The following is a 12,452-nucleotide window of genomic DNA, read 5'->3' as shown; positions in this document are numbered from 1 at the left end:
ATTCCACCATTTGTTTATCCATTGATGGAAGGGGGGCTGGGCTCTTCCTACCATCTGGCTACAGTGAGTAATGCTGCTACAATGTGCACGTACAGGTCTTTGTTAAATCCCTGTTTTCAGTTCTTTTGGATAATTATAGGAGTGGAATTGCTTGGTCACGTGGCAATTCAACGTTTACCTTTTTGAGGCACCATCAACCTTGCTTCCCATAGTGCTGAACCATTCTGTTCAGCAACATGCGAAGCGTCTACCTTTCCCACATACTCATCAGTTTCCATTTATGTGGGTTTTTCACTGCAGCCACCCTCGTGGATGTGAAGTGGCTCTGACCTGCATCCCTGATGACTAGTGATGCAGATCACCTTCTCCTAAGCTTACTGGTCATCCGTGTGGCTTCTCTGGAGACATGTCTGTGCAGGCCCTCTGCTCCGTCACTTGGGGTGCTTATCTTATTACTGTTGAGTTGTAGTTCTTTACATTCTGATACTAGATCCTTACAAGACAGAACATTTGCAAATATGTTCTTCCCGTCGCTAAGGTTTTCTCGCCACTTTCTTCATAAAAACCTCGGAGGCAGATGTTTTAAAGTTTAATAAAATCCAATTTATCCTTTTTTGTTATTTTTGCTCGCTCTGTTCATTCACACCCAAGACCATGAAGATGACCCTGTGTTTTCTAGTTTTCCCGCTTTAGCTCCTACATGAAGTGTTTCTTAAGTGATTTCATGGAGGGGAGATGATTTGTTATGAAGGTGAGCATGAAAAAGATGCAAGACCTTTCTTTTATTTACTTATTTAAAAGAGGATAATTAGGTGAGGGTTGTAAGTGGTCTGGCTAGGACGTTTTTGCATCATAACTTATGATAACTGTCTCTGGAATACTGGAGGATTTCCGTCTTTTGGCACCTCTCTGTGTTTGTGTCTTTGAAAGCGGAGTCCCTGGGAAGGTGAATAGTAAGTGAACATAGTAAGAGATTAATGGGCATCCAGGTTCAAGTGCTGTGTACACATTCGTTGTTTTTCCCTTTTCACCATCACTCTCTTCCTCTGAGGAATCACCACTCCCTCCAAGTCCTAGAACAGGTGTTTTCGCTGCTCAAGGGTAAGCTTCAGGCCCAATCAGAGGTAATGAAACTCAATTTCAGGACTTTTGCTGGGGCTATTGACAGATTCCTATCCTTCGCATTGGATCTGGAGCTATAATTTCACAAGGTTTGAGATGCTAATGGAAAATTACATAAATAAAAATTATATTAAAAAAAAAATCGAGTTCCCGTTGTGGTGCCATGGAAACGAAGCCGACTAGTATCCACGAGGGTGAGGGTTTGATCCCTGAGTGGGTCGGGGACCAGAGGGTCAGGGATCTCACGCCGTGAGCTGGGGTGTAGGTCGCAGATGCAGCTCAGATCTTGCGTTGTTGTGGCAGTGGCCGGCAGCAGCAGCTCCAATTCGACCCCTACCCCAGGAACTTCCGTATGCCGCAGGTACAGCCCTAAAAAAGCAAAATAAAAAGAAAAAAAGAAAAATCACTCATCATATCCAATATATTGGATGTGAATATTCCCTGTGTTTTCTATTAAGTTTTTTGAGGTAGCAAAGCAATGGTTTATAATGTTGACTCTTAAATACGGTTGTGATACAAGGGCATGAAAAAAGTATGAAAAACAGAATACTATCTGGCACGAATAATCCGAAGTAGAAACAACGGCATTTTGATATGCTGTAAAATAAATATTCAGAAACAAATCAGCAAACTGTGTTCCAAGAAACTGTAGCCAGATTCAAATCTACTTCCTGCAACCACTGGACAATATAACGAGGGTGGAGTACTAAGGAAATTTCTTTTTATTGTAAATGTCGATTGGCTTCTGTTTTTCTAGAAAATAGTACCCTAACAGAATGCATAAAAGGGATCTACTTAAAGTTGTTCTGAAATTCTAAGTTTCAAAACTTACTAGCATATAAGCTGAGAGTGCCTCAGGCAATACCAAAGATTTAAACGATATGTGAAAAATCTGGATATGCCCCTCTTGGCTATTATAGTTTCAACCATATTAATTTTCAAATAAAACTTCACCTCACAATCGTTTTCAATGAACCGATGATACTCAGACCATTAGATATAATTTGTGCTTATTTTAATTTTATTTACTTATTTATTTATTTTTGTCTTTTTAGGGCCACAACACATGGCATATGGAGGTTCCCGGGCTAGGGGTCTAATCGGAGCTGCAGTAACAGCCTACGCCAGAGCCACAGCAACACGACATCCGAGTCGCGTCCGCAACTTACACCACAGCTCACGGCAGTGACAGATCCTTAACCCACTGAGCAAGACCAGGGACTGAACCTGCGTCCTCATGGATCCTAGGCAGATTTGCTAACCACTCAGCTACAATGGGAACTCCCTGTGTGTTAATTTTTAAAATTTCCCAAGACTCCAGGTTTCAAAGAGCTATTTGGACGCAATGAGTCTCTTTTTCTTTGCTGTGTTTACGCTCACACACCCAGCTGTAATTATCAGCCGCTGAAGCCACAAGGAAATAGAAACTGAGCAGGAACCTTCCCAAGGACAACCTCTCCCACCGCCAACCACACCCCGTGTCCCCTGCCTCTTATTTGTAGAAAGGCTTTTTTTGTCCCCTAGGCCTCCCCCAAGTTCCAAAGAGGAAATTTAATCAGAGAAGTGAGGAAATGCAGAAATAAAGGAAAATAGTCAGATAAGGCAAAATAATAATAGCTTAGCCATAAAACAAAGTTAAGGACCTAAGGAGTTCCCCTCGTGGCTCAGCGGAAAAGAATCTGACTAGCATCCATGAGGATGCAGGTTGGATCCCTGGCCTCGTTCAGTGGGTTAAGGATCAGGGTTGCCGTGAGCCGTGGTGCAGGTTGCAGAGGCGGCTCGGATCCCACGTTGCTGTGGCTGATTGGACCCCTAGCCTGGGAACCTCCATATGCCGCAGGTGCAGCCCTAAAAAGACAAAAGACAAAAAAAGAAAGAAAGAAAATTAAGGCACTTTAGTTTCTCCTCAAGGCGAGAGACAACACCCTGTAACACATCCTTGAGTTGTTTTACAGACAACTAAGACCCCCAGCAGGTGGGAGAAGGTAACTGCATGCTCTCACCACCAGACCCCCGACCAACTGGAACCAGAAGGCTGAGGGCCGAGATGCCTGAAATACCACCCTGGTACCTCCCCATCCGCCAGTCACAGACCCTGTGACCCTCTCCTCACACAGGCTTGTTTTTAAACCCCCTTCTCTGAAAGCCACCACGGCGCAGCCGGAGTCTTCTGAGCAGGAGCTGCCCAGCCCCCTGGTCGGCCCTACAGTCAACGCTGCACTTCCCTTCACCACGACGCAGTGTCAGCAGACTAGCTCTACTGCATCGGGGGAGCGGATCCACATTTGCTCTGGTAACGAGACCTTTTGTCGTCAGTATGTACTGCAGACAACGGTCAGAAGAGCGGCTTATTTCCACTGGGCTTCTCTGGGCCAGCGTTCTTAAGACAGTGCTGTGGTGCCACGTACCTAGATCAAAGTTGTTGGAATTGAACAGGAATTCTGGTAAGTAAAAAAATTCTGGGATCAGTTCCTTCACGTCTGCCATGTTGTGCTTGGATGCTGAGTACCAGGCCTCTCGGACACTGTGAAACATCCGGTCAGCCAGGTCAAAGTGGCCTCCCTGCGGGCAGAACGAGAAGGCACCTCTCTGTTAGACAACAGCACCCACCTCACAGCTTCCAGCTCAAAGGCTGGAACACCCTAAATAAATGTTTGGTGACAACTCAATGTCCCATCATCTACATCGAATACACAAAATTTTAAAGAATCACACAAAGAAAATTAGCTCTTTTCAGAGCACTCCTTACAAAGGGGGGGATCTTGTTTGGCATTAAAGTGAAATCCAGATACAAACGTTTTTAAAAAGCTATTTAAAAAAAAGATTAGTTTTTAGAGAGAGGGCAAGACTGTAGGGAAAGCAGCAGTTCTTCCATTGTCCTGAAACAAAGAACCTAACGTAGCCGCCTGCGGTTGGAACGACTTCAAGTGATGTATGTATTTGACTAATTCTCTAAATTAACATGACGTTTGCGTTCTCACACCAGTGAGAATCAGGTGGAGAACTAGCAAGGTGATCCAAAAGCTACAGGCCGATAAAACAAATGCAGACTGAAAAAGGACGTCCTTGGCTCACACGGTCTCACAGCGTCTCCACTCCCCTCCTCAGACCCTCGGCGGTGTGGGTGCTCACCGTGGGAAACGCCGAGGCCCCTGGCACCGGCTGCCCCTCAGCCCTCATCCCCCCGCATCACTTTCCCCCGCAGTCACGCGGCTCCAGACATACTGGCTTCCTCGCAGGTCCTCAAACATCAACCGGGCCCCTCCCCGCCTGGAACACAGGTCCTCCAGGCGTCTGCACGGGGAACTCCCTCCCCTCCTTCCAGATTCTGTCCAGACCTCACCGCTTCAAGGAGACCTGCGCACTGACCACTTTATTTAAAACTCTGCCGTGTGCTCCCCGCACGCCTGTGCCGCCCGTCCTCCTTCCATGCTCTAGATGTTTCTGCAGCATCTACCGCGTTCTAACGCATTTTACAGTATATTTATTGGTTATGTGTGTCTCCCTCAACCAAAACATCCAAGTTCTACACAGCAGGGCTTCGGTCTTTATCCACTGTGTCCTCTAAGCACACAGAGCACCGCCTGACCTAGAGCAGGTATTCCATCTACACGTGCTAATACATGAAAGACAATGTGGAGAAAAGCAATTACAGTAAGGAGGACAGCAGATGAGCTACTGCATGACTCTTCTTTTTAATGTTTGTTGAGTTCCACCAGTTAAGGCTGAGTTCCATGTACCCGGCTGGAAAGCACATGCTACTTGCTTATTTGACTAAAGAACCCCGACACTAGTTTACTGCGAACAACTTCTAGTTTATTTAGCAATTTCGGGTCAGTGAAATTCCACTTTTATTCTGTCTTGACTACTTTGGTGACTACGACGTCACAGGGCTTCTTGTAACGCAAGACAACAATATTAAAAAAAAAAGAGCAACAACTTTGAAAAGAAGCCTTGAATACCACGCAAACCTTCTAAACGCAAGAGTTTTACCTGGAGCCTTAGGAATATCTGTGTGAAGGGCTCCATCCGTACTAGGTACGAAGCCACAATCATGGCAGACGAATAGTGGGTCCCGTAGTGGTAGGCTGGAGTTTCTCCTGGCCAAGAAAATTAAAGCATGATTGAAAAAGAAAAGAGTAAATACGAACAAAAAAATTGGCACCAATCAATAGACTTGAAAATGCTACTGGCATCTGCGGCATAAAAAACTCTACAGTGACACCCAAATCCCTCACGTACATATTTGGCAGTCATCCACTTTGGTATAATTCTGAGCCTTTCCCCCAAACTGAGCACATGGAGCAATTCATGTTTTGAGGCTTCTTGAATAGATAACTTTTCATAATGAATGCCAAACAAAGCAGGATATTGACACATAGCGACCTTTTATTACGTCAGTGTACAGACTTCTCTACACTGTTGTCTATGAATATGAGCAACTTTTATTACAGGCATGGGGGAAAAAAGAGTTCCTGCAGGGAATACGGCTAAGCTTAGGCTTTGCTTTTTTCTCCTTGGTTTGCTTTGCCTCTTTGAAGGGGACACATGATAAACATTAAACATAATAAATCATAAGTAGAAAACTTATTATAGAAGGTAGTCAATCCTAATTTTTTTTTTTTAATGCAAAGGTGTTTTAAAAGTGCCTCAATAAAATTAAAAGAGAGCCAATAAAGGAAAGCACAGTTCCTGGTCTAAACATGATGAGAGAGAGAGGCATAATATGATGGGAAACTTCTACCCTGTACACACCAGACATACCTAGTTTTCTGTCAGTACCTGACAAACTGCTTAAAACACTCCTTCTAAGCATGACCATCAACTGACACACAAAGCCTGATTTTTCTACTCTGAAAGTGTATGCATGCATATGTAATACATATAATGATGCACAAGCAAAATGGGGAAAGACGCAAAGGTGTCCGACTCAAAAGGGTGGCCCCCTTTTGCAACTTGGATATGAAGTCCCAGGGCAAGAGACGCTACTTACCATTAGGATCTTCCCAGTCTTTATACCGCTTCTTATACTGAGCTAGTCGTTCATCTGTCTGTGCGCCCATTGGCTTTGCCAGGTTTCTAAATGTCTTGGGATTAGTAAGATCTACCTCCTAAAACACAAAATGAAACCCAATTCCAAATGACTATACACCCTCTATTCTCACCAACACAGACACAACGGCTAGGCGATGACGACTTAGGAACGTGCTCGTGTCGATGGAGTCACACGGGCAGAAACGGACGCCGAGACAACGCCGCCACGCGTCTGGTGGGGATCCGGTTATCCGTATTTTACACACAGGCGTGCGACAGGTTGTTGACTGACTCAATTTGAGGACAGCTGTGCTGGAAGCTCTGTGTTCACAGAAGAAGACCCTCAGGATCCAAGTTTGGAGACGAACAGGAGGGAAAGCCCTTCCCAGTCTTGGCCAGGGCACAGCAGGGACCGTGGACACGAAAGCTCCAAGTCATCTTCACCCTCCATCAGCCACATAACCGGAGGATAAAGTCTCCTTTCTGTTCTCTTCCCTGGCTCCCTCTTTCATTCCAACCTCACTTCTGAGCATCTTCTTCTCAGAGGTGAGCAGGAAGTGAAATAAACCAAAGTGCTCAAAAAACCGTTCAGCTCCAAAAGACATCATACCAGACCAAGTGACTTCCAGATGAGATGGGGTCCTTCAGTCTACCAGATGTTACTTTATTTTTTTTAATTAAAATTTTTTTATTGTAGTTGATTCACAATGTTCTGTCAATTTCCGCTGTACGGCAAAGTGACCCCGTCATATACAGGTATACATTCTTTTCTTCACATTACCTTCCATCATGTTCCATCACATTTTATCATTCCCCGTGCTACAGAGCAGGACCTCACTGCTTATCCACTCTAAATGCAAGAGTCTGTATCCATCAACCCCAAACGCCCAGTCCATCCACTCCCTCCCCATCCCCCTCGGTAAAATCTCAAGTCCCTTCTCTACACACATTATTTTAAAAGCTTATCTCTAGCTGACCTAATTCATATACTTAAAAAGAAGCCAAAATTTACCTCCTAAGGATTTTAAAAGTAGGAATTGGCAGTAAGGACCTGTGAGATACCTAATGTGTGTCCTTTTCATGGGGCATCGTGGCCCACCAATTTTGCCAACTTACATTCTAAAAGTCTTGGGTAGGAGAAACTGATCCGCATTTACCCATGTAAGTCAAGTTAGTACTTGTCCTCTGGAAATTTACATGCAAAATACTTCATTTCTACTTTTTGCTTATTTCAACAAAGGTGAAGAGTATATTAAGTACCAGGCATTGCTCTAGAGGTTGGGACCTGAGAGCTGCAGAGGCCAGTCTTTGCGTCCCAGGACCTCACAGGTGAGTGGGTCGGACAAAAACCACGACCACAACATACGCTGTAAAAGAAAGTGGCAAGAGACACAGCTACAGCCTGTGTGGGGCTGAGGGAGGAGGAGGAGACAAAAGACAGAGGGCTCCCTGCAGGTGTGCCTGAGTGTGTCCTCCAGGATGACATACAGCCGGCCGGAGGGACCCGCTGACCCGCTGACCCGCTGAGGAGAGGGAGGATGCGCGTGGGTGAGGAGAGTCCAGGCTGGGAGAGGAGCAGGTGCAGAGCTGCTGAGAGGTGGCGAGAGAGAGAGCGAATGGGGGAGCCCAGAAGAGCAGTGCTGGGAGTACAGCAGGGATGTACCAAGGTTGAGAAATTCTCTGTGTGACTCAACTGCACTTGTTTCTTCTGAAAGTGGCTGCTGCGTAGAGGACAGGGACATCCTCCAGCGGATACAAATTTACTAGCACTTTGGAAAATCGAACAGACCGCATGCATTTAATGTCTCAGAGGCTGGTCAAGCTTACAGACTGTACAAGCCCAAGTTAAGGCTCTGCTCATCTTGGGGTGTCTGTGAAAACGTTAAACTACGAAGCAAAGAAATCCTCTGAGCGACTGCAGTATCTCTTAGTTACTTTTGAAAACAGTTCCACTTACACAAAATGATTTGACATTTACCTCTGAGTCATAATCTGCAAGGATCCAGGGGAAGACAGGGTACTGCATGAGATCATTGTAGGATCTGCCGGCCAAAGTGTTCAAGTGCATCAAATACTGAAAGTTGCTGATTTCACCTCTCTTGGGAAAGATAAACAAAGATTCATTTTAAAGCAATCAATTATTTCTACGAGGTTTACATTTATAAAATTTATATGCAAAACGAGGTGAAGGACAGTTTCTTGCAGATTTCAAAAAACAAGAAAACATTTGTTTCCCTTAAAAATAACAAAACCAAAATATGTCTTCTATGGTAAATATTTTACAAATTATTAAAGTGCTTTTAACTGTACGACTTAGACCTTCTAACTATAAAGTGCAAAGGAAGCTCACATTTTCAATGAACTTACCTCCCATCTCTGAGTCACAGATTTCTCTCCAACCAGAGTGCTAAGCAATCCAGATCTAAAACCAATAAGTAATTAAATAAATTGTAGGCAATGTAATTTTAAATCTCAGTTATTACAAAGTTGAAAATTTTAATTTCAGTGGATCCAAGACCTTTCCAAACTATGGAGGACAACCTATTTGTGGGTCAGGAAATCTGTTTAGTGGGTTGTAATCAGCATTATTTGTGTGTGTGTGGCTGCGCCCATGGTATGTTAAGTTCCCAGGCTGGGGAACAAACCAGCACCCCAGCAGAGACCCAAGCCACTACAGGGGCTCTTTAATCTGCTGTGTCACAAGAGAACTCCTGTGATCAGCATTCCGAAGTATGAAGTAACAGAATCGAATGGAAGAACATAGAGAATGTCAGAAGGCATTGACACAGTAAGGAAAAGTATTTTCTGTGAATTTTAGTATTTATAAGCAAGTCTGTGTGTCTTGGGATGCAATGTAGTGTACTTTCTTTTTTACTATGGGTCATGACAAATGAGTCTAAAAAACTTTGATCTAGTTCAACTTTCTACCTTTTATAGCAAAATCTCTTTATAAACTGATTTAATGACACGAAATTGGAATAACTGATATAGGACATATTACTGTTGAAAAAGAGAATGAAAATTGAATAGTTTATGACTATTCAATTTTAGGAAGTCATTGCCAGTTAGAAAACTATTCACTTTTTTCTATAGCAGATTTTCCTAGAATGCTATAAAATCCTGAAGGCTTAACAGCTTTATAACACTGATAATTAATAATATGAAGACTGGAGTTCCCGTTGTGGCGCAGTGGTTAACGAATCTGACTAGGAACCATGAGGTTGCGGGTTCGGTCCCTGCCCTTGCTCAGTGGGTTAACGACCGATCCGGCGTTGCCGTGAGCTGTGGTGTAGGTTGCAGACGAGGCTCGGATCCCGCGTTGCTGTGGCTCTGGCGTGGGCCGGTGGCTACAGCTCCGATTCAACCCCTAGCCTGGGAACCTCCATATGCCGCGGGAGCGGCCCAAGAAATAGCAACAACAACAACAACAACAACAAAAAAGACAATAATAATAATAATAATAATAATAATATGAAGACTGCAAACTGGTCACTGAGTCAGTAGGAAAGCACATGAGTATTCATTTTATTGTCTGAAAGGAAATTAAGAGCTTTATAAACCTTAGTTTATAAGCATATCTAGCTCAAGAGTATAGGTTCTACTTTTCACTTCTAGATAAATTCTTCCCTTCAGGCAAATTGAATATATAGGATACTCTTCCCGGAAAAAGAGCTGTGATCATTCCTCAACGTTGTAAGAAAGGGGACAACTGCAAAGAAGACTGAGGTTGGAAATGCATTTCTGCTTCTTGCCTTTGAGCTTCGGACAGTTCTTTAAGAATGGCCAACGCAGCACAGAAAGTGGTAAGAGCAGTGAAATGGCAAGCGGACGATTACCTAGGCAGGCAGAAGTGCTAGCCATTTGCTTACAAGGAGAAAAAGGGCTCAATGCTTTAAGGGGGACTTTCACTTCCTGTATTTATCTTAACAAAAACACCAATGATTAGGAAGGAATAGAACATGTTTCTGAGATTAACAAAAGCATATGTGCAGCACTTGTATTTGCTAAATCTCAGCTAGCGAAAAATAAAAGCAGTAACTTAAAGAGAAATATACAAATTCAAGATATTTAGATGCATACAAGTAAGAATAAAATTTTATTTCCAAATTACAGAATCCCCAGTAAAGTTTTAAATTCTTTTCCTACATGCTGTAATAATTAATTTGTAGCCCCAAAGCACTGCTTCTTTATAAAGGGCTACCAGCTCCTGAGTGACTATAAATGAAGCTGGGTATATGGATTCTTGGAACAGCTGTATCATCTGAAAGATTAAAAGCAGTTGAAAGGAGCACAAAAGAACCACTGATAGATCTGAACAAACAAAAATAGAAGTTTAAATTTAAATGTAAAAAAAAAAAAAAGAAAAAAAAACGAACTTGAAAAAACATGGCAATGTGCACATGACAAGCAAAAGAGTAAAATGCTGTTACAGAAGAAAAGTCCCACACGCGATGATGATGAGAATCAGAGGGGATGTCAACTGGACGTACTGAGGTGGTCACGTCACAATACACACAAATACTGAATTATCACACTGTACACCTGAAACTAACACAATGTAAATTATTTCTCAAAAAAAAAAAAAAAACAACACCCAAACTATCACCACCACCACCAAGAAAGAACTTGGCGGAAAAAAAATGGGCAAACATTAAGTAATTCACAAATGATAACTTTAAATGGCTAAAAATACATATGCTTAACTCGATTACTAATATGAAAAGAAATGCAGATTAAAAATGAAGTGTTTCGTAACATCGGTAAAGATTACAAAGTAAATCTAACAAGCTGGCAAGCATCTATCGAGCTAAGCAAACTTATCCACTAACGGTGGAATGCAGATGTGTATACATCTTACAGAAATCTAGTTGGTCTTGCGTATTAAGAGTCTTAAAATTGGTACAATTTTACTAAGGGGATTTTATCCTACAAAATAGAGGGCCATACATGCATTATCATAACGAGGAAACCTGATAAAGATGAGTAAGAATGGTTTATGCATGTGATGAATGGCTGGCAAATAAAAGCAATGTTTCTAAAGAATTTTTTAAAAACGAGAGGAAACGTTGACATATAATACTGAATAGAAGACAGAGAAAAAAATTCTGTACTTGTTTATAGTATGGACTCGATTACACACAGGAATATATGCATGCGTAAACGATAAGAAAAGAATTGATCAAAATGCGAGCCCTGATTTGACATGAGGGATCACTGCATACATTTTCTTTTTTTCTTCTAGTTTCCAGTATTTAAAAACGTTTCTGCACACCACCAGGGGTAGGGTGAGGCAGAACACTCATTAAAAATAATATTGTCCTCTGTACGGTAGAAAAATATATATATATATATAAATAAATGATTAAAAAAACCCACAGTTTTTGATGGAAAAAAATTAATACTGTCCAGATATAAATGATTCTGACTTTACTACTAAACTGTAATGTACAAGAAGCAAACAACATACCCCTGTTCCACGCTTGTGTTTGGTCGTTGCCCAGATACAGACTCTGAACTGTCAGTTAGAGATGGCACTACAGCCAAAAACCTGGAAAATTTAAAAATAGCATTAAACTGGAGTTTCCGTTGTGGCTCTGCGGTAACAAACCTGACTAGTATCCATGAGGACGTGGGTTTGATCCCTGGTCTCGCTCAGTGGGTTAAGGATCTGGTGTTGCTGTCAGCTGTGGTGTAGGCCGGCAGCTGCAGCTCCAATTCAACCCCTAGTCTGGGAACTTCCAAATGCTGTGGGTGTGCCCTAACAAGCAAAAAAAAGAAAAAGCATTAAATTGGAAATGACCTTTCAGTCCAGATCTAATGGGAGGCCTTAATTGCAGCAGCATTTACTGCTCCACTACTTAGTAAATAGCAGGGAAAAGGAATATACAGTGAGGAGAATGCTCTGTTACAAAAAAGAGTAAGATGATGGTTTCCAAAGCCAAATATAAAGGTTTATAGCAAGGCTTCTGTCATTTTGGATTTTTATATATGTGGCCACATTCCTGGAAGAAAAAAAAGCCTCGCCACTCTGCTTCACAGGAATTCAGTCAACTTAATCATTTCCTAAGGAGTAATTAACAGCTAAATATTCACATGACAGCAAGTGGTGCTAACAGCTCAACACATGCCAGCACAAAGACACTGCTAACAAATGAAAATACATACAGGGTAAGAACCTTTATGTGACAGTGTTACAACTACTTTCAGAGTTGCTCATAATGTCAACACAATTTTTTTCTTAACCCAATTTTTTTTAAAGGCAAAAAAGAGCTGTGGGAAAATTCTCGGAATGAATG

At 42.4% G+C, this 12,452-nt stretch overlaps 1 protein-coding gene across 6 annotated transcripts in view; it reads right to left on the bottom strand.

Moving 5' to 3' along the window:
- WDFY3 (WD repeat and FYVE domain containing 3) overlaps nucleotides 1-12,452 on the bottom strand; it is a 242,334-nt gene that overhangs the window by 23,755 nt on the left and 206,127 nt on the right. For all 6 annotated transcript variants that reach the window (XM_047798488.1, XM_047798492.1, XM_047798490.1 and 3 more), the window contains 6 exons: nucleotides 11,624-11,704; nucleotides 8,524-8,578; nucleotides 8,135-8,254; nucleotides 6,116-6,233; nucleotides 5,116-5,222; nucleotides 3,531-3,684 (listed from right to left, as the gene is read on the bottom strand). In XM_047798488.1, the coding sequence (XP_047654444.1) occupies nucleotides 3,531-3,684; nucleotides 5,116-5,222; nucleotides 6,116-6,233; nucleotides 8,135-8,254; nucleotides 8,524-8,578; nucleotides 11,624-11,704 (635 nt within the window). The remainder of the gene's footprint in view (nucleotides 1-3,530; nucleotides 3,685-5,115; nucleotides 5,223-6,115; nucleotides 6,234-8,134; nucleotides 8,255-8,523; nucleotides 8,579-11,623; nucleotides 11,705-12,452) is intronic.

This window comes from Phacochoerus africanus, chromosome 10, assembly GCF_016906955.1.
Source record: "Phacochoerus africanus isolate WHEZ1 chromosome 10, ROS_Pafr_v1, whole genome shotgun sequence".
NCBI classification, from domain to species: domain Eukaryota; kingdom Metazoa; phylum Chordata; class Mammalia; order Artiodactyla; family Suidae; genus Phacochoerus; species Phacochoerus africanus.
This window is presented reverse-complemented; position numbering and strand designations above follow the sequence as displayed.